This window comes from Muscardinus avellanarius, assembly GCF_963383645.1.
Source record: "Muscardinus avellanarius genome assembly, chromosome: 12".
NCBI classification, from domain to species: Eukaryota; Metazoa; Chordata; class Mammalia; order Rodentia; family Gliridae; genus Muscardinus; species Muscardinus avellanarius.
The window spans coordinates 5582391-5604504 of NC_137798.1; the positions used below are offsets into that span (position 1 = coordinate 5582391).

Below are 22114 nucleotides of genomic sequence, written 5' to 3' on the forward strand. Positions count from 1 at the left end.
AAGTACCCTCATTCCCTAGAGCACTGTCCTGGCTGCACTCCACCTAGGACTAGGCCACGTTCTTGCTGTCACCCCAACTCAAGAGTCCTTCCCTGCCTGTCCCTTCCATACTAACTCTAGACTAACATGATTCAAATCAGTTCAAACCACCATGCCAGGCATGGCGGCACACGCTTGTATAGTCCCAGTGTTTGGGAGGCGGAGACAAGGAGGATCACAGGTTTGTGGCCAGCCTCAGCAACTTGTGAGGCCCTCCACAACTTAGTGAGACTGTGTGTGTGTGTGTGTGTGTGTGTGTGTGTGTGTGTGTGTGTGTGTGGTACTGGGGGTGGAATGCAGGGGCTTTTCTACCTCCGGGCTATACTCCCAGACCTATTTTATACTTTATTTGGAAACAGGGTCTCACTAAGTTCCTGAGAGCCTCACTTAGTAGCTGAGGCTGCCTTCAAACCTGTGCCATCCTCCTCTCTCAGCCTCCCAAATACTGGGATTACAAGTGTGCGCCACCACGCCTGACATGGTGATTCCAACTGATTTTAAAAATGTTCAAATGTGGGACTCTTTCAAAATAAAGAATAAAAAAATTGGGCTTGGAGTGGAGCTCAGAGGTAGAATGCCCCTGGGTTTTATCCCCAGTACCACGTGCGCAGAAACACACATACACGCCGGGCATGGTGGCACACGCTTGTAATCCCCGTGCTTGGGAGGCAGAGACAGGAGACCCTGTTTCCAAATAAAAATGTAAAAATAGGTCTGGGAGTGTAGCCCGGAGATAGAAGGGCTTCCAGGAACCCCAGTACCACCAAAAAAAAAAAAAAAAAAGAAGAAGAAAAGAAACACACGTACACACAATCAGTCCGAATCAACCAGGAGATTATAAAGGATTTATTTCAACACATAGCATAGTATTCATATAGCCTGACCATGGTGGGAGCTGGGAGCAGGTGAGGAAAGGTATACTGCAATGTCCTGTCTTAGCAGGGATAGACTGCCAAGTACCCTTCACTCCTAGCACAGACACCCAGAGGCCCAGATGCAGAGCTCAGATGTCAGGTTGCAATGTAAGGCCATTCCATTCCAACAGGCCCCAACAACATCAGGACAGGACATCAGGAGAGCAAGCCCCAGCTCCTCTGCCTCCTGCCTGCTCACAGGAGGCCACGAGCTGCCTCCTCCTACTCTCTTTTTTTTTTTTTTTTTTGGTGGAATTGGGGATAGAACCCAGGGGCATTCAACCTCTGAGCTCCACTCCCAGCCCTATTTTTTATTTTTTAATTTGAAACAGGGTCTGAGTTGCAGAGGGCCTCCATGAACCACGATCCTCTGGTCTCAGCCTCCCAAATGCTGGGATTACAAGTGTGCACCACCATGCCGGCTTTATTTTTTATTTTGAAATAAGACTTGGCTTGAACCTGCAATCCTCCTGTCTTAGCCTCTTAAGTACTGGAATTATAGGTGCACGTCATCATGCCTGTCTGACCAGACGTCCACCGGCGAGCTCCAGAAGAACAGATCCACCTCTCCATCCATACCAACTGTCCTAGGTCCCTGACGCCCCGTTCTGGAGCACCCCTAAGGTCAGTCTCTGGAGATGCTGCTGCCGCAGCGGGGGCATTTGGGAATAGAGCTCAAAGCCGTCTGGAAGACTGGAGTTGGGAAGCTTATAGTGGAGAAGGTGCTGCTGGAGACCCTGCAGAGGGGAAAAGACTTATGAAGCGGGTGGGGAGATCCTGTTGAGGATCCCCAACACCCTTTCCTTTTTTTTTTCCTTTTTTTCGGTACTGGGGATAGAACCCAGGGGTATTCTACCATGAGCTACACCCCCAAATCTATATTTTATCCTTTATTTTGAAACAGGGGCTCACTAAGTAGCTGACACTGACCGTGATCCTCTTGTCTTGGCCTCCCATGTACTGGGATACAAGCGAGGGCTGCCCCACCCGGCTTCCAACCACCCTCCATCTCCCGCCCTCCTAATGGTCCCAACTCTACCTCGTCGGCCAATAGGGACGTCTTCTGCAGCATGCTCCTTTGTGCAGCCTTTACTTCATCCTGGAAACACAACAGAGAGGGGCCGAGGCTGAGACCGGTGCCCCCACCGGCCTCGCTCCATCTTCACCTCCCCAGCTGCCCCGGGCAGCAAAACTGCTAGCTCTCCTCTCCCCCTGGAGACAGGATGGGACCTACTGAGCTCTTTGGGTCCTGGGAGAAGAGGAAACTGTTGACGTGCGCCACCGCCACCGCGTAGAGTACAGGGCACCAATGTGGGCGGAGCTCGCCGGTGACCAGGGCTCGGAAGTAGAGCTGCAGGAGGGCCAGGCTGTCTTCAGGAGGCGCTGTGTAGCACTCCAGGGGCACAGGCAACTGCGATGGGGAAGAGACATGCCCCAGAGGCTGGGACCGCGCACCAGGCACAGCATGGTGGATGTGGGGGCACATGGAGCCATACGGTGAGGACAGAGCGGGCCCTGGGTGACAGCCCTCCTCCAGTACAGGCACCAAAGACCAAAGGGCAGGGCGCAGGGACTGAGAAGCAGTTGTGAATTTTTACTGCCTAGCATTAAACTTCTGTTTAGTAAAGTTAAAAACTTTTTCTTGTGTATGGTGTTGGGGATTAAACCCAGGGCCTTGTGCGTGGTAGGCAGGCACTTCACAACTGAGCTACACCCCCAACTCAAACTTTAAACTTCATTTTTAGCCAGGTGGTGGTGACCCATGCCTGTAATCCTGGTACTCAGGAGGCTGAGACAGGAAGATTGCAGGTTTGGGGACAGCCTCAGCAGGTAGTGGCACTCTTAGCAACCTAGTGAGACCCTGTCTTGAATCAAATAAGAACAAAGGCTGGGAGTATATCTCAGAGGTAGAATTCCCCTGGGTTCAATCCCCAGTAACACACACACACACACACACACACACACACACACACACGTGCGTACACACTAGGAATGGAGGTGCAGCTTGCAGATAAAATGCTCCTGGGGTTCAATCCCCAGTACTACAAGAAAGGAAAGGAAAGGAAAGGAAAGGAAAGGAAAGGAAAGGAAAGGAGGAAGGAAGGAAGGAAGGAAGGAAGGAAGGAAGGATGGATTCAAAAGGGCTGAAGGTGTAGCTTGGAGGTGGGATGCCCATGGGCTCGATCCCCAGTAGCAGAGGAGAGAAAAGCCAGTGTGGTGGTGCATCCCTGTAACCTCAGTATTTGGCAGGCTGAGACAGGAGGATCGCAGGCAGTCTCTGCAACTCAGAGAGCCGTCAACGATTAAGTAGGACCCTATATCAAATAAAAAATTAATTAAATGAAGGTTGAGGATATAGCTCAGAGTGCTTGTAGAAGGCCCATCAGCTCAATCCCCAGTACCACAATGAACAAGACTTAATAACTCTTTCCAACTTGTAAGTTTAACACGTTAGTCTGGTACTTGAAGCCTCGAGGACTTTGCTTCTTAGCCTTGTTTCCAGCTAGTTCCCCAAAGAAATGCCTCCTGCTCCCCCCCTATGCCCAGCCCTTTCTGCCCGAGTTTTTACTAGTTATTCCCTGGGAGCGTCCTGCCCTTCTACCCCTCAGTTCCACTTCTGCCTGACCTTCAGAGTCCGGTCGGTCCCTGCTCCCTCCACAGAGCCTTCTCCTTCGAGTAAGCCGACTGCTATATCCCTTCTTTGAATTCTGACTTAACATCTAGAATCTGGGTAACTCAGAACTATAGTTTTTTTTTTTGTGTGTGTATGGCACTGGGCATAGAACCCAGGGCATTCTATCTCCGAGCTACACCCCAGCCCTATTTTTTATTCTTTATTTTGAAACCGGGTCTCACTGAATTGCAGAGGGCCTCACTAAGTAGCTGAGGCTGGCCGCGAACTGCGATTCTTCTGTATCAGCCTCCTGAATGCTGGGATTACATGCGTGCACACCACGCCCAGCTCCCAGAGCTATAGTTTTTAGCTAATTTCTTCTTTTGTAGATGGTGCTGAGAGGGAAGAAGTCATGCCTTGCTCACAATAATGAATACCTCTCTATTAGAAGCCAGCAGCATGGTACAGACATTATATACCAGATAACCTTGCACTCTGCCAGTCCTTCACAATCCCCCAGAGGCGAGATGAGAAGCCTCAGGTCCACCCAAACCCCCCGCCACTCAGGACTGCCCCTGGGCCCTGCTTAGGGCGCCCAGGCCGCCTGCTGAGAGTACCTGGGTTAGAGGCAGGCCCAGAGCGCGCAAGGCTCCCACATGCTCCCCAAACAGGGCGAGCCGCAAGGCGACACTGAACCGACGCTGCAGGGGAAGGAGGACCAGAGCCCCAAACAGGCGGTCCCCAAAGGAGACAGCTTCAAAGTGCTCCAGGAAGCTGGCGTACAGGTCAGGGAAAGACGTCAGGCCAGGAAGCGGGCAGTCCAGGTTGAGGCGTGGCAGGGCTTGAGGCTGACAGAGCCGGCCGAGGAGGGCTGCCACCAGGTGCTGGATCGGCGTCTCTCGGAACAGCTCACTGTCCACCAGGAACACGCACATGAGCCGTGCCAGGCGGGCAGCAGGGGGCACAGCCCCGAGGGCCTCAGGGCGCCAGCTCTCCAGAATCAGCACCCACTGAAGGGCCCGCGTGGCTGTGCCCACAGTGTCAGGGGGTGGGAGCCCGGGCACAGGGTCTGAAGCCTGGTGGTAGAGCTGGATCAGCGGCTGGAAGGGCCAGTCGGCGGGCAGCAGCGGCTCCTTCGGCACAGGCAGCAGAAGGCCTGGGACTTGCTGTAGCTCCCCCCGGTGCATGGCCTGGGAGGCCCGAAGGCCGGCTCGGGCCGGAGAGCAGTGGGTCAGGTAGCAGCTGCGGATGCTGGGGAGGTCCTGGCAGGCCTGCATTAGCAGGGCCCCTCGCCCGCTCTGAGGGTCTCCAGTGCTCCCCAAGGACAGTCGATCAGAGAAATCAGCTGCCTCTGGACCCCCCAGGGCGCTTTCTCTGTAATGAGACCCAAAAGAAAAGAATGAGCGCTGGAACCACAGCACCCAGAAGGCTGTGCCCGCTCTCCGTGACTTCCCAGAAGCATCCAAATACATCTCACTCCTCTCTTCTCTCCCACCAACCTCCCATGCGGCCTTGTATGGCAGTTAAGGGAATGAATGCTGGGGCCAGCAGCTGAGGGACAAGTTCACAGAACTTCTCTGTGCTGTTTCCTCTAAGTAAAACAGGGATAAGACAGCCTCAAACTCATGGCACGGGTAAAATACTTATATCACAGAAAAATACCCAAGGGAAAGCCGGGCATGGTGGCATCGGCTTGTAATCCCTGCATTGGGAGGCTGAGACAGGAGGATCGCGGTTCGCGGACAGCCTCAGCTACTACTCAGTGAGGCCCTCTGCAACTCAGTGAGACCCTGTTTCAAAATAAAGAATAAAAAATCGGTCTGGGGGTGTAGTGTGCAGGTAGAATCCCCCTGGGTTCCATCCCCAGCACCGCAAAACAAATCAAAACAAGAAAACAACCCAAGGGAGTACCAGGGCGTGCACTGCTATTGCACACGCTGCTCTAGGCACCGCTTCTTAGCCGTGTGGTCACGTGGAAGTCTCACAATCATTTTCAGACATGGCAACCTCATCTTTACTAATGAGGCAATGAGTCAACAACAGCTCAGAGAAAAGGATGATCCACAAATGAAACAAAGAATCACAGGTCTCCTGGCACCAAATTCAGGCTGCCTTACTCCTGACCGCTGCAGGATCCGGAAGGGCCGCCATGACGCCCCACCCGGACTCACGGGAGGAACTCGGGCCGGAACACACAGCGCAGCAGCAGCTCCTGGGCGAGGTACTCGCTTCCGGGCAGCAGCCGGCTCAGCAGGGCCAAGGCCACGGCGTGCAGGAGGGCAGCACTGGTGCTGGGCACTGGCCGGAACGCAGCCTGCGGGGAGCGGCAGCATTGCTTAGCGGGGCTGAACAGCAGGAACAAGGCAGAGGGCGGGACGAGGGTGCGGCAGATGGAGGGGAGGTCCAGGGCACAGGGATAAAGCAGAAGAGGCCCGGGAGCCCCATGTGGTGGCGCCCGCCCGAATTACCAAGGGCTTGGGAGGCCGAAGCAGGAGGGTTACAAGTTCAAGAGCAGCCTCTGCCACTTGGTGAGCCCGGGCTCAGGGGTAGGTCTGAGTGGGTAGCTGAGTGGTAAAGGACCCCTGTTAATCCTCGGTACAGAAGGGAGGTGCAGAGAAGCAGGAGGGTGACAGGGTTGGGGCAGAACCTGCAGGCAGGACTCACGGCTTTCTGGGCCAGGGAGAGGGCCAGGAACTGCAGGTGGTGCTCATGGCGCAGGGCCCACGCAGAGAAGGGTGTGAGGTGCGGGGCAGCTCCAGGAGCCACACACTGGAGGAAGTAGTTCTGGAGTCCTGGGAAAGCCAATACGGCAGCCAGCTAAGGAAAAGAAAGTTTATTCAGATGCAGAAATTGACTGATGCTCCGGGCTCGGCACCCAGTCCCAGTCACCCAGAGGGATGGGGCTGTCAGAGGCCTGCCTTCGTCTGAGTGCCCCTCCTTTCTTTCTGACCTCTGAAATCCTGGCCCTAACCAGGCGCAAGGGCTCACCTGGCCACAGAGCCCCTTGTGGATCCGGGCCAGCGTGTTGGAGAGAGAGAGGAGGGCGGTGAGGAACGGGAAGGGTGAGGCCAAGCCAGCTAGGCTGAGGGCAGGGCAGCCTCCTGCGCAGCCCAGGGACGGGAGGCTGCGGAGCGCTTCAGGGGGCGGGGCGCAGGACAGCGGGTTGCAGAGCGGGGAGCAGTGCCTGTGGGGAGAACGGAGTGCTAGGGGCTGCGCCTGATGCGGCCAGCATGGAGAGCACAGCAGGGCCTCGGCTGTGCACACCAGTGCCCAACTTGGAGCCCCACACGCTGCCTGGAGGGGTCAGGCTCCCCGAGGGTGCTGTACCCTGGAATGGAGAAGAGGAGCCCAACCCAAAAGGCCCACGAGAGCCACCCCACTGCCTGCCCCCAGCCACCCACCCACAGAATATACCTTAGGGAATCCCACAGACTGCCCAGAGAGGGCTGACCCAGCAGCGGCAGCAGCAGCTCCCCCAGCAGTCGTTCCATGTCCTGGAGCCAGTCCTCGGGGCACAAGTCTGGCTGTGGACCAAAGGGCTCGCTGAGCTGTGGTGCAGGACACCCATTCTTCCAAACCCTGTAGCCCAGGCCAACTCACATCCCCAAGGCCCCCAAAGAACCAATATGAGCTGGGTGTAGTGGCACAAGCTTGTAATCCCAGCATTTGGGAGGCTGGGACAGGAGGATTGTGGTTCGTGAACAGCCTCAGCTACTTAGGCCCTTTGCAACTTGGTGAGGCCCTGCTTCAAAATAAAGAATAAAAAATTGGGCTGGAAAGTAGTTTGGAGACAGAATGGCCCTGGGTTCCATCCCAGTACCACACACACACACACACATACACACACACACACACACACACACACACACACACACACAAAAAGGAACCAATCTAGAGACCATTCTTTATTCTGATCCTTCTGAGAAAAAGGAGGCCTTCAGGTTGCTTTGCAGCCCTGCGTCCAGAGTGCCTAAAGAGAGAATAACGTCTGCAGGAAGGCTGGCTGCTGCTCAGGGATCTCTGGTCGCCACCTACATGACTCCTTGGAAGCTCCAGTGGGACATGGCGGTGGCAAGAGGACAGGAAGGGGTTAAAAGGTCGAGGCAGAGCTAGGCATAGTGAGGCACGCCTGCAATCCCAGCACTTGGGAGGCCGGACAGGCGTGCAGGTTCAAAGCCAGCCTCAGCAACTCGACAAGGCTCTCAGCAGTCTAGTGAGACTGTTTCCAAAATATATTAAAAAAAAAAAAAAAAAAAAAAACAACGAGGTAGAAGGTAGGAAGGAGCCGGGCGTGGCGCGCACGCTTGTAATCCCCGCACTTGGGAGGCAGAGACAGGAGGATCGCGCTGGCTTAAAAGACCCTGTTTCCAAATTTAAAAAAATATAGAATAGGTCTGGGAGTGTAGCCCGGAGGTAGAAGGGCTTCCAAGAACCCTAGTACCACCAAGAAAGAAAGAAAGAAAGAAAGAAAGAAAGAAAGAAAGAAAGAAAGAAAGAAAGAAAGAAAGAAAGGAAGAAAGAAAGAAAGGGCAGGAGCGGGGAGGTGGAGACCAGCCGCACTCACCTGCTGGCTCCAGGCCTGGTAGTAGGCATCCAGGAACAGCAGGCAGGCGGTAGGCATGGGACCCAGGGCGCTCCACAGCTCAGGTGTGGGCAGCAACTTCAAGGCCTGCCTCAGACATGGCTCCACGAGGGGCTGCAGTCCAGACACCTGAGTCCAAGTGACTGAGGAAGGGGCGGTCGGCAGGCGGGCCTCAGCAGAGTCACTAGGAGTGCCGGGGTGACAGTGAGGACCTGGCTGCCTCTCCCCTCGGCCCAGCACTCCCGGGGAGGAGCCTCCTGTCTGCAGGGGCTGCCGGGACCACGGGCTGCTCTGGCCTACCTGCTGGGCTGGGTGGGGCTGCTGCTGGCTGCCAGGGTCAGCTGGGTGAGGAGTGTGAGCAGCGAGGCCATCCGCTGCACCGACAGAGGCTGTGCGGGCGCGCTGCTGAGCACCGTCGGCAAGGCCTGCAAGGCCCGCACGAGCACCGGGTACAGCTCCCTGCGGAGGAACAACTCACTCTCACTTGTGAAGGGGATGAAGACGCAAGACGTGGGGCCCAGCCCTGCCCAGGACCTGTAGTCTGATGAGAATCAGGACAGAGAAGGCCCCAGGGCTGGGGTGCTCCTGGAAGACTACGCCCTAAAACTGGAAGCATGCGGCCCTTCAAACCTTCCCCCAACAGGGGATCTTATCTGATCTCACCAAGATACAAATGCTTTTGTGCACAGAATGTTAACCCACGGTATTCCTCTCTTCCCCATCTGGGGAAGAGCCTTTCACCCCCAGGAGATACCCTCTTCATTCCTGGCCCCTCCAAGCCTGAGACCGAGCAAGGCTGAAGCATCAGGCTGGCCTGAGCACAGGACTGGAGGGGCCACAGGGCACTTGAGCCCGCTGCTCCTCACCTGTAAAGGCCACTGCCCTGGCCATAGGAGGCAGCCACGGCCCACAGTCGGAAGGCCTCAGTGCTCAGAGCCTCGGCTTCCTCTGGGGGCAAGGCCAGTTCCTGGGGAGCCTCAGCTATGAAGCGGCAGAGGCGGCTCTGGAGATCAAAGCTGCTCAGCTGAGGCGGACAGAAACCCAGGGATCAGGGTCAGCTGGAAGCCACTACAGCCCAGCTAGGGCCAGGTCCTTTCGCTACCGAGACCGGCTCAACCCTGCTCTGCTCCAGGCTTCTGCGGTGTCGCAGGGTCACAGCTCATGGCAGGGATGAAGCTACTTTCTCCTCCTTCCCTCCCTCCGACTTTTTTTTGGAGGACGGAAGGACTGGGATTGAACCCAGAGCTGGCACAAGTGTTCTGCCACTGAGCCACACCCCAGTCCTTGTTTTACTTTACTTCTATTTGGTACTGAGGATTGATCTCAGGGGCATTCTACCTGAGTTAGATTCCTGCCCCCCAGCCCTATTTCTTTCTCCTTTTTTTTGGCAGTACTGGGGATGGAACTAAGGGACATTCTACCCTCTGAGCTACACCCCCAGCCCTATTTTTTGTCTTTATTTTGAAATAGGGTCTCACTAAATTGTGAAGGGCCTCATTAAATTGCTGAGGCTAGCCACAAACCTATGATCCTCCTATCTCAGCCTCCCAAGTACTGGGATTAAAAGTGGTGCCACCATACCCAGCGACCTCCAGCCATTTTTACTTATTTTGAAAATTTTTATTTATTTTTTTATGGTACTAGAGACTAAGCCCAGAGGCATTCAACCTCCGAGCTACACCCTCGGCCTCGTTTTATTTGAAACAGGGTCTCAGTAGGTTGAGTCTCACTATTTGCTACCTCCGAGCTATACCCCCAGCCCTATTTTTTATTCTTTATTTTTATTTTTCGGGTGTAGAGATGGAACCCAGGGGCATTTGACCTTCGAGCTACACCCCCTGCCCTATTTTTTATTCTTTATTTTGAAACAGGGTCTCACTAAGTTGCGGAAGGCCTCACTAAGTAGCTGAGGATGTCCGCGAATTGTGATCCTCCTGTTTCAGCCTCTCAAATGCTGAGATTACAAGTGTGCGCCACCATGCCCAGCAGAATAGGATCGTTCTAAGATGCGGAGGGTCTCGCTAAATTGCTGAGCTGGCCTCAAACCTACAATCCTCCTGTTTCAGCTTCCCAAGTACTAGGATTAAAGGCATGAGCCACCATGCCTGACTATTTTATCTTAAGATAGGGTCTCACTACGTTACTGAGACTGGCCCCAAACTTGTGATCCTCCTGCCTCAGCCTCCCAAGCAGCTGGGATTACAGGAGTATCAGGCGCTTGCTGAGGACTTTCCTGGGCTCTGGGTGATCAGTGCCTGTCTGTATGTAGCTGTTCTAAGTCTAAGGCAAGGACCCGACAGGATGCACTGGGCAGTGGGTGACCAGGCTCCTGCCTGGTAGTTCCTATTGAATTTCTATCCGACTGGACCAGAGAGGAAGAGAAGATGGCGCAAGATGCCCCACCTTCAGTCTAGAAGCCACAATTAGTTCCCAGCCCAGTCCTGTCTTGTGCCCCGCCCCTGCCTCGTGTGCTGCTTACCAGCCGGGCAGCAATATTTCTACCAGCTGAGGCCAGGACTCGAAGCAGTTTCATGGCAGCAGCACAGGGCACTTTATACAGACTGGGAGTAGGCCCTGTCCCCACGGGGGACCAGCAGGTGGGCAAGAACTCTCCAACGATGGTCTCTATCAGCCGAGGGCATTCCAGGACCTGTGAGACACACGGAGGTTGAGGGTCCCGCGCAGGCCGGCGAGGCCCTCAGCCCATCGCTCGGCACCCTCCTCACCCTTGTGGCTGCCTCCAGGGAATGCCGGGCCACACGGATGAGCACAGCCAGGATGTCCAGCACCTCGGTGGGCCCCGGGCAGGCCACCTCCAGCACGTAGCGCAACCGAGGCAGCAGGTTGGTAGCCAGGAGGCCCTGGAGGGCGGGGAGAAGAGCGCCGCCAAACGCGGCTGAGCCCCAGGCCATCCTCCACAGCCCTTCCTACCCACACGCTTGGCTTCTGCCCACACTTCCGTCTACCTTGATGACGTCGTGCCGGGCCAGGTCAGGGGGAGGTCGGTGTCTTTCCTCGGGAATCTTCTCTTTTGCCTTTTCTGCTGGGGATTCTTCGTCCTCAGCCTCGTCCTCCTTGTCCTCCTGGCTGGGCATCAGAGGGAACACTGAGGCTCCATGGTACCAAGAGAAGGTGCTGTCAAGGAGCTCCTGCCAGAGGAGAAGGGACGGGAAGTGGGCCAGGGGTAGAGTGGGAGCCGTCTCAAAGAACAGAAGGGAAGGCTTCTGGGATGGGGCCTCGGGAGGAGGCGTGACGCCTGCCCCCCTTTCACTCTGCAGTCTTGGCAACGGGCCACCTTCCTACCCTGTGATACCTCGTCTCCAGGGACCACCAGCAGAGCCCGCAGAGCCCGGATGGCAGCTGCGATGACCCCGTCCACTCTGTCATCCAGGGAGAAGCGCAGCAGGAAGAGGAAGCCAGCATCCAAAAGGAGGTGTAGGATGCTCCCCACTAGCCGGTCCCCAAATTCACCAGCCTGGGCCTTGGGGGCAGACGATAGAACCTTGCTGAAGTTACAAGCCCCGCGCCCAGCCTGATGCGCAGGTGACTGATGTGTGGCAGGGGGGGCTGGGCAGGACAGGGCCGCAGTCCACTTACCCTGCCAATGACCCGGGACAACACATGCAGCGCCAGCGCTCTCTGCTGGGACACCTGGCTGCGAGTCAGCTGGAACAGCTCCTGCAGGGAATACCCTGCTCTCTGGGGCAGGGGCAAAAGTCAGGAGTCAAGACACAGAGCAATGGCCCCCAAATACCTGGCAAGGTGCCAAGGGAAAGACAAAGACAAATAAGTCATATCCCTGCCCCTGCTCTGCACGGAGCCTCAGGCTCATGAAGAAAACAGGACGTGCACACAAGTAACCACAGTGTAAGGCAAGCGGAGGGAATGCTGAATTTGCAACCAGGGGACTGGAGAGGCAGGGCTGCAGGATCAGCAGGGCAGCCCACGGAGGCCCATCTGGACGAGCTGAGCAGCTGGGCCTTACTCTGGGAGCAGAGGGGAGCCGGGACACTGAGGCAAGGCAGCCCCTGAGGGAAGGGATGGCCCAAGGGAGCACGTGGAAGACCTGGTGGCTGAGCAGACACCAGAGAGCACGGCTGTCACCTGGGGGAGGCATGGAGGAGGTGACCGGTAGACTGGTGAGCTCCAGAACTCACCAGATGTAAGCAGAAGAGGCTCAAAATTTTGAGCCTAAGAAACTGAACAGACAACGAGGCCCTGCGCTGGAACGCGGCACACAGACAACTGACCAGAGGTCCTCTCCCACGTGGCTGCTAAAGGCACTTGCCGAGAGCTGCCCACTCCTCCCTGGGATGGATGCCTCACCTCCGCCTCCTCTCCATGGTGGTGCAGGCCCAGATGGGTAGGTAAGTCCACGTCGGGGGCCAGGAGCTCTCCCTGAAGACTGAAGCGAGCCTGCATCCTCTAACGGGAAGAGAAAGACTAAGCTGGGGCGGCAGCAACTTCCCTCTATCCACTCCTCACTTTTTGGGGGGTCATAATGGGGATTGAACCCTGAGCTAGACTCCCAGCCATTTTTTTTATTTTGAGATAGGGTCTTGCTAAGTTACCCAGGCTGGCCTTGAACCTGCGATCCTCCTGTCTCAGCCTCCAAGTACCGGGATTACAGTCATGCGCCACCATGTCTGGCCACTCCTCACACTTAGTCCCAGGTCTCTTAGATTAGTAGTTTGTTGTTTTTTCAGTACTGGTGGTGGAACCCAGGGGCATTCTACCTCCGAGGTACACCCCCAGCCCTATTTTTTATCCTTTATTTTGAAACAGGGTCTTACTAAGTTGTGGAGGACCTAAGTAGCTGAAGCTGTCCGTGAACCGTGATCCTCTGGTCTCAGCCTCCCAAATGTTGGGATTACAAGTGTGTGCCACCATGCCCAGCTTTTAAATTAGGTTTTTGACTCTACCTCTGCCTGGAAATGGGGCTCCCCTGGCACTGGGGGGTCAGGCAGAGTGACGGGAGAAATGGTCCTTATGGCCAGGGGAAGGGAAGGGCCTGAGCTCGGGGTGAACAGCACTCCCGCCCTACTGGACCCCATCCCTGGTAGCTAGCTGGCCCTCCTCACCTCCTGTGTCTGCTGCCGCCGGAGGGGGGGCAGGTCCTGCATCCAGTGGAGCTTCTCCAGCTCCACAGTGTCCATGTGCAGCCATTCTTTGTTGGGGTTCACAGGTAATGTGAGAGCTGGGAAGATGGAAGCGAGCATGACAGTTCTCCTAGGGTCTCAGCTCACTAGGCCACAGGGGTCTCAGCGCTCACCTCCACCCCTACCGAGGACCTAGCAGCTTCTACGCGCAGTTAAGGCTAAGCAGCACGGCAGGGGACTAGAACTCCCGGGAACTGGACTAGCGTCTCAGCTAGGGTAGAGAGACCCAGCCTGGGCTCAGGCCCTTTGCTAACCCCAAGGATTTGTTGGGAGAGGAAAGAGGAAGAAAGGAGGAGGAGGAAGGGAAGGCTCCATGCATGAGGGAAGGCACAGCTTGATGCTGTCTAGTACCACATCTCTGAAGGAGCGGGGGACTGGGGACGATGAGAGGCGGCTGCACTGCTCCGGGGGCAGGACAGAAGCACACCCCGATACCCTCCTGCTTCCTCGCCCCGCCCCGCCCCGCCTGCGCAGCTGGCAAAGCTCCTCTGGGAGCAGGAAGCCCCTGGCTACCCTAATTCAGTTCTTCTCTTGTTAACCCCTAATGAAGTAATCTAGTTTCTGGGAGATGAGTGCTTCCACTGGCTTCTGCTTCTGTAGGCCTTCAGCAGAGTCCTCTCCCAACACACTGGCCTGCCATCTCCCCCCGACATGGAGAGAGGAGGCAGAAGGCACTGTGGGCAGCTGCAGCAAGGGCAGGAGATGGCGTACAGGGAGGGAGCACTCGGCGTGTCACACCGCTGCCTACCAGGGAAGGGGGATTGGAGCAGCACAGGACAAGAAACAGGAGGCACGTGCATCAGCAGTGCAGGCTGCTTTGAGCCAACGTAAAGGCACTAATGAGGAGTAACACTCCAGGCCCAGCGTTCCGTAGCCCACACACCAGGGCTGGAAGAAAGACTTTGCTCTATTACTCCGCGCAAGATGGTCCCCTCCATCAGACCTGGGGCTCCGGGCTCCAGCTTGTCCTCCTTCCTAGGCGTGCCGGCAGAAGCTGACATGGCGGGCTCCTCTTCCCTGACAGCAGCGGAGGGTTCTCCTGGCCTCTGCTTCTTGGTGGGCTTCTCTCCTGCCTGCTCGTGGGCGCGGCTGTGAGACCTCAAGAAGGCCACCAGGCTGGGGTCTGGAGGCGAGGGGAGGGCACCGTGAGGGAGGGTCCTCCCTCGCCTCCTGCAGACGTGCGCCTGCTGAGGACTGCCTCTGGGTGCCAAGGACAAGCTGCTTCCCAGGCCTGGCCTGCGCCCCGGGGCTGCTATGGCCCTTCAGCAGCCCTGTGGGTCCCTTCCCGCTGCCCACAGCCCCCGCGCCCATGGGCCTTTGCTTCTCCCTGTGCTTGGCACCAGGTCGCCGGCCCAAAGGAAGTGGCTGTCACGTAAGTAAATGCTGACTAGGACCAAAGAGAAGGTATTAAGGGGAAGAATTTCCCTCATTTTCTCTATTTATGCACATGTTTACTAAGAATCTAATTATGTATTACACAGATTCTAGACAAACAGCACAGAACAAGGGAGGTGCGATGGCATACCCTTGTAATCCCAGTATTGGGGAGGCTGAGACAGGGGATCGCAGGTTCTCGGCCAGCCTCAGCAACTTATGAGGCCCTCTGTAACTCAGTGAGACCCTGTTTCAAAACAAAGAAATAAGCTGGGCATGTTGGTGCCTGCTTATAATCCTAGCATTTGGGAGGTGGAGACTGGAGAATCACGGTTCAAGGACAGCCTCAGCTACTAGCAAGGCCCTTTGCAACTCAGTGAGACCCTGTTTCAAAAATAAAAAGACTAAAAAATAGGGCTGGGGTGTAGTTCGGAGGTAAATGCCCCTGGGTTCCAATCCCTGTTTTGTTCCAAAACAAAAACAAAGAAATAGAAAATAGAAATAAAGAGGACTGGGGATGTAGCTCAGTGGTAGAGGAGCGCTGCTGGACTCAGCAGGGAGACGTGGCGTGCCAGTGTCATACAATAAAACAAAGCAGTGACACTAGACGACGGCCGTGATAAGCCCAGCATGTGCTATATCAGGCGTGCAGGGATGCACAGTGGTTAAGAGCGAGACCTGAGACCAGCCAGAGCCCTAAGTCCTGCCTTCTGTCTTATCTGTGGCAAATCTGACTTGTAGAACTAAGGGTATAGCTAAGTGGGAAGGCACTTGCCTTGCATGTACAAGGGTTTGATTGAGTACTGCAATAAAACTTAAATATGACCTGTGTTCCTTATTAGTTGTGTAACAAAAGGAGAATTTCTTTTTTCTTTTTCTTCTTTTTTTTGTGGCATTGGGGACTGAACCCAGGTGCATTCTACCTCTGAGCTACACTCCCAGCCCTATTTTTTATTCTTTATTTTGAAACAGGGTCTCACTAAGTTGCAGAGGACCTCACTAAGTAGCCGAGGCTGTCTGCAAACCTGCAACCCTCCTGTCTCAGCCTCCCTAGTACTGGAATTACAAGTGTGTGCCACTGTGCCTGTTTCCCTCCAGGTAGTTTAAGGATGGAATGGAAGAATGCATTAAAATACTCAGCATCCTGCCTGCATTCGCAGTAAGCTTCCTCAATGGGGCTTCCACAGTAAGCCCTCCCTAGCCCAGCCCAGCAGGAAAGCCTGGCCACTGTACCCAGCTGAGCCAGCAGCCGCTGCTGCTCCTGCAGGACCTCCTCAGGATCCATGGCTTGCAGTCTTGCTACATTCTCTTCATGGATGGTCTGGGCCTCCTGCTCAGCCTCCTGGTTCCTGAGTCCCTCTCCTGTGACCAGACGGGGTCCCTGGAAGCTGTGGCTGTTCTGCAGAGGCTGGCCACCCTGGGCTTGAGGAGTAAGTGCCTCACAGGTCCCAGCACCTGGAAGAAGTAGATGATCAGTTACTGCCCTGCCCTCCTGGTTCTTACTGGACCCCGTGGCCCTTTTCTATAGGCATCAGCCCTGGAGACGTGTAAAGGCCCGAGCGTTACAGACACAGAGTAAAGACCCCACTGGGTCTGGCACAGGACTCCAGGCATTCTGGGATTGCGGGGAGTGAGGGCTGGGTTCTCCATGCACTCTTCCCTTAAGACTTATATGAGAGATTTCCCTCAGAGACATCTAGCTTCTGACTCTTCTCCGGATGTCTAGGCATCCATCTCCTACCGGGAGTCTGGCCTGTCTGGCCTAGCTCTTCCCTGGTAATCTGCAGCATGAATGCACATTTGGCTGATACATATTTATTTTATAGTCTCTGCCAGACACTTCGCCCTCCCATTTCTCTTAGAATCACATAATGGCCAGCTGCCTCCCTACACCTAAGACCCAGCGTGGACCCAAGGCCCCATACGTGGTGCTCTAAGTGGGGACAAGGGACAAATTTATCTTGAGATGGCTCGAATGCACCTCCCAGTTGAGGAAAGGAAGATGGGCATTAAAAAGACATGATGAGCCGGGCGTGGTGGCACACGCTTGTAATCCCCGCGCTTGGGAGGCAGAGACAGGAGGATCGCGCAGGTTCGAAGCCAACCGCGCGCGCTGGCTTAGGAGACCCTGTTTCCAAATAAAAAAATGTAAAAATAGGTCTGGGAGTGTAGCCCAAAGGTAGAAGGGCTTCCGGGAACCCCAGTACCACCAAAAACAAAAAACAACAACAACAAAAAAAAAATGAATAAATAAATAAAAAGACATGATGATCGTGTTCTACAAAGGCCAAGTCTGAGCATCTTGACTCAACCCCAGCTCACCCTCCTGTGGGTTGAGGTTGGGGACAACATCCCCAACCTGTAGGACTCTGCTTTCAGACACTCTCCTAGCTGCAATCTCCTGGGCAAAGATGCTTCTCTTACCAGATGTTGATGGCTTTCCCTATGGGGCAAAAAGAAAACCCCAGTTATTAATGATTATTATCCACTCTAACCCAACTCTTTTTTTTTTTTCAGTACCAGAGATTGAACCGAGGGGCATCCTACCTCCAAGCTACACCCCCAGCCCTATTTTTATTCTTTATTTTGAAACAGGGTCTAAGTTGCAGAAAGCCTCACTAAGCAGCTGTGGCTGGCGGCGAACGTATGATCCTCCTGTCTCAGCCTCCCGAATGCTGGGATTACAAGCATGTGCCACCACGCCCAGCTAGTGAGGCCTGTTTTAAAATAAGAAATAAAAAAGGGTGGGGGAAGCTGAGAGTGGGAGCACACACTTGTAGTCCCAGTACTTCAGAGGCTAAGACGGGAGGATTGCAGATTTCAGGCCAGCCTCAGGAAGCAGCGAGAGTCTCTTTAACCTGGTGAGACCCTGTTTCAAAATAAAAATAAAAGCCAAGCATGGTGGTGCATGCCTATAATCTTAGTACTTGGGAGGCTGAAATTGAAGGAATGCAGGTTCAAAGCCAGCCTCAGCATTTTAGTGAGGATCTCAGCAACTTAGCAAGACTTTGTCTCCCAATAAAAAATAAAATAGGGCAAGGATGTAAATTGGAGGTAGACAGTCTCTGGCTTCAATCTCCAGTCCCCTCTCCACAAACAATAAGATAAATAAGTAAATGAAAACCAGGCAAGGTGACGCACGCTTGTAATCCTAGCACGTGGGAGGCTGAGACAGGAGGATCGCACAGGTTCGAAACCAGCCTTGGCACTTAGTGAGGCTCTCAGCAACTTAGTGAGACCCTGTTTGCAAATTAAAATATAAAATAGGTCTGGGGGTATAGCCCGGAGGTAGAAAGCCCCTGGATTACACTCCCAGTACCACCAAAAAAAAAAAAAAAAAAAAAAGTAGAATAGGAGCCAGGCATGGTGGCACACACTTATAAGCCCAGTACTTGGGACGCTGAGACAAGAGGATCACAAGTCTGTAGTCAGCCCTGGCAACTTAATGAAGTCCTCTTCAACTTAGTGAGACCCTGTTTCTAAATAAGAAATAAAATCAGGCTGGGAATATAATTTGGAGGTAGAAGGCCCCTGGGGTTCAATGCCCAATACCACAAGAAAACACAAAAAGAGCAGGGGTATAGCTTGGAGTTAGAATAACGCTGGGTCTGCCGGGCGTGGTGGAGCACGCTTGTAATCCCCACGCTCGGGAGGCAGAGACAGGAGGATCGTGCAGGTTCGAAGCCAGCCTCACTGGCTTAAGAGACCCTGTTTCAAATAAAATCTAAAATAGGTCTGGGAGTGTAGCCTGGAGGTAAAAGGGTTCCATCCCCAGTACCACCAAAAAATAAATAAATAAATAACACTGGGTTCAATTCCCAGTATCAAAAACAACAGCAAAAAAAGGCTGGAGGTGCAGATCAGAGGCAGAGTGCTTACTTAGTATATGCTTGATACCCTGGGTTCACTCCCTAGCACCACAGAGAAAAAAATAAAAACAAAACAAAAAGCCAACTATCTCTCTGGAAAAGATGCACCATGAGACTCACTTGACTGTCCTCTGGCACCACCTACGGCTCCTGCTTACCTGACTCCTCTGCGAGCGATGGAACACGGGGGGGAAGGCAACGCCGCTGGGCACAGGCAGACTCACAGCCACCGAGCTGGTATCTCGTTCCTGTGGCAACAAAGCACAAGGCAGTGACGCTGCAGAGACTCCCCGGTCTGCGGCCTATCCTACGAGCCCAGTGCTGCAGGAGAACACCATCATGGAGGGTCGGGTGTGCCGTGTCACAGTGGTTCCCAGACAGACCCAAACTGACCAGAGAGGAGGCAAGTCGGCTTTTCTGATGCAGCCGACACCCATCGGGCTCCCACCGCCCCCACATCCCGGCTGCCCTAGGGCGTCTTGCCCACTCTGACGCACAATAATCTTGGTCAAGACTGCAGTGATGTGCTCATCGTGTCTGCTCAGCCTCTCTTCAGGGTCCTCGTCCTCAGGCAGGGGGCGACCAAGGCTGGGCTTAGATCTCTTTGGGGGAGCAGGAACCAAAGCTGGGGGCAAATCTGGGAGATCTGAAAGAAAAAAACCCAGATGTGAGGACCCCCATACCTTCCCAAGAAGACACCGAGGGTTTGGGGTAGGGGTGAAGAAAAAAGGCAGCTGCGGTGGGACCCTGCTAAGCTACGTCACCATGAGCAAGATATTTACGCTTTTCCGGGCCTGCAGCAACAGAGGCTGTGGTGTATGAAGTAATGATGGGGACAAGGATGGCCCCTCTCTTTCTCAGCCTCACACTGTAGACACTCACTGTCCAGCATCACCACATCCCGAGGCTCCTGCAGCGGAGGCTGGTCTGGGGCAGCACCGCCGCCTCTCCTACTTCCTTTCTTCACCAGGCGCACGGCTGGAGCTGCGCCGGCTGCAAGAAACTGACTCTGGAAGCGCAGCAGGTCCACCTCGGACTCCCCGGGCTTTGGTCTCGACAGCATCTTGGCACTCCAGCTGCCGTCAGGGTAAGACTCTTCCTAGCACTGCTTCCGTCTGGCAATGCCCTCCGTCACTCCTAAAAACAATAAAGATGATGGGCCCTCTGAAGCCGACCCCTGGGTCTTTGCCATCATCAGGAAGGACCCTTTTTCCTGTGGGTTTATGTGAATTCATCCCGTCTCACTCACACTTTATTTCCATTCCCTCCTTGGTCCTCCCTGGTGTCAACAACCTTGCTAAAACATTTCAGTTACTCACAATCTGTGATCTGTGGGTGACAACTCTCAAGAACCACCAACAGAGCTGGGTGTAATCCCAGCACTTAGGAGGCTGAGATAGGAGGATCACACAGGTTCGAAGCCAGCCTCAGCTACTTAGTGAGGCTCTCAGCAACTTAGTGAGACCCTGTTTCCAAATAAAATATAAAATAGGGTTGGGAGTATAGCCGGGAGGTAGAAAAGCCCCTGGGTTCCATCTCCAGTACCACCAACAAAAAAAAAAAGCCACACTAACAGGAGACCTGAGAAAAATCCCATTGGGAGCCAGGCAGATTTTTTTTTTTTTTTTTGAGGTGCTGGGCCATGGAAAATTCTACCTCTGAGCTACATCTCCAGTTCTATTTTATTTTTTTATTTTGAAACAGGGTCTCATTAGGTTAATGAGAGTCTCACTACTTGCTAAGACTAGTGCCGCACACTTGTAAGCCCAGCATTTGGGAGGTAAAGACAGGAGGATCATGGTTCGACAGCCTCAGCTACTTAGTGAGGCCTTCTGCAATTTAGTGAGACCTAGTTTCAAAAATAAAGAATAAAAAAAACAGAGCTGAGGGTGTAGCTCAGAAGTAGAATGCCCCTGGGTTTCATCCCCAGTACCACCCCCCACACACACACACACAAACACACACAATAAATAAACAAATAAATAAGTAATAAGTAAGTAAGTAAGTAAAAGAGGGCTGTGAGCATAGCTTAGAGGTAGAATGCCTCTGGATTTAGGCACCAGTACCAAATAAATACAAAAAAAACCCCAAACCTTCAAAATCAAAACAATTGTCTAGGGCAGGTAGCCTGGTGGTGGAGTGTTATGCTATGCTGTCAATTATTGCACCAACCAGTCGGGCGTGGTGGCGCACACTTGTAATCCCAGCATTCTGGAGGCTGAGACTAGAGGATTGCGGTTTGCGGACACCTCAGCTACTTAGTGAGGCCCTCTGCAACTTAGTGAGACTCTGTTTCAAAATAAAGAATAAAAAAAAAATAGGGCAGGGGGTATAGCCGGGAGGTCGAGTGCCCCTGCGTTCCATCCCCAGACCCACACACACACAAAAAATATATATATAGCACCAACCCCCCAGCAACAACAAAAAACATCAAAATGAGATGCCTCTTCACACCCACTAAGGAGGCTATAATTAAAAAAGAAAAAGAAAATAAAAAATAACAAGTGTTGGCTAGGATGTGGAGAAGCTGGCGCCCTCATACATTCTGGGTGGGAATGTAAGATGGTGCAGTAGCTGTGGAAAACAACTTGGCAGTCCCTCAAAAGTTAAACATAGAGCCACCATATGACACAGCAATTGGACTCCTTGGTATACACCCAAGAAAAATGAAAACATATGTTCACAAAAAATGTACATGAGTGTTCAGAACAGCATTACTCATAATAACTAAGAAGTAGGAACCCAAGTGTCCATCAACTGATGGATCAACAAAATGAGGTCTAGCCATACAGTGAAATAGAACTCAATATAGAGATATAAGGTTCTGGTACATGCTACAACATGCAGGACCCGTGAAAACATTCCAAGTCAAAGAAGCCAGTCACAAAGAACTTTTCAATGTGTGATTCTATTTATATGAAATGTCTGAAATAAAAAATGTATAGAGATGGAAAGATTAGTGATTGCCAGACAACAGAAAAGTTGGAAGAGAAAGGGAACTGACTGCTAACAGATTTGAAACTTTGCGTGCGTGCGTGTGTGTGTGTGTGTGTGTTACTCGGGATGGAACCAGGGGCATCGACTTCTAAGCCACACGGCTTTATTTTTTGTGTTTTGTTGTTGTTGTTGTTGGTTGGTTGGTTGGTTGGTACTAGAGATTTAGAGATTCAACCTAGGGGCAATTCTACCTCTGTACTACATCCCTAGCCCTTTTTTAGTTTTGTTTTGAAACAGGGTCTCACTAAATTGCTGAGGTTGGCCTCAAACCTGCTATCCTCCTGTATCATACTCCCAAGTACTGGAATTACAGGCATGTACCACCACACCTGGTTTATTTTTTGCTTTGAAACAGGGTTTCGATAGGTTGCTATGAGTCTCACTAAGTTGCAGAAGCTGATCTTGAACCAATGGTCCTTCTGTCTCAGCCACCCAGGTACTGGGATTACAGGCATTTTCCACCATGGCTGGCTTGAAACTTATTTTTTGTGTGTATGTGGGTATAGGGAGAGAAATTAAACCCAGGGGTGTTCTACCTCTGAGCTACATCTCCAACCCTATTTTTA

General features: G+C 53.4%; 1 protein-coding gene across 1 annotated transcript; it reads right to left on the reverse strand.

The window, feature by feature from the left end:
* Window positions 1–1540: 1540 nt before the first annotated feature.
* On the reverse strand, window positions 1541–19614 carry RPAP1 (RNA polymerase II associated protein 1; the record flags this gene model as incomplete). The annotated part of the gene is made up of 24 exons (XM_080708050.1): window positions 1541–1690; window positions 1993–2052; window positions 2188–2364; window positions 4185–4941; window positions 5739–5881; window positions 6232–6384; window positions 6556–6751; window positions 6982–7091; window positions 8132–8333; window positions 8450–8608; window positions 9016–9173; window positions 10629–10799; window positions 10876–11010; window positions 11116–11298; window positions 11463–11630; window positions 11747–11848; window positions 12476–12574; window positions 13231–13346; window positions 14252–14431; window positions 15916–16137; window positions 17005–17125; window positions 18710–18799; window positions 19049–19197; window positions 19434–19614. 24 exons carry the CDS (start codon window positions 19612–19614, stop codon window positions 1541–1543), a joined length of 4182 nt encoding a protein of 1393 aa, XP_080564176.1.
* Between the last annotated feature and the right edge of the window lie 2500 nt (window positions 19615–22114).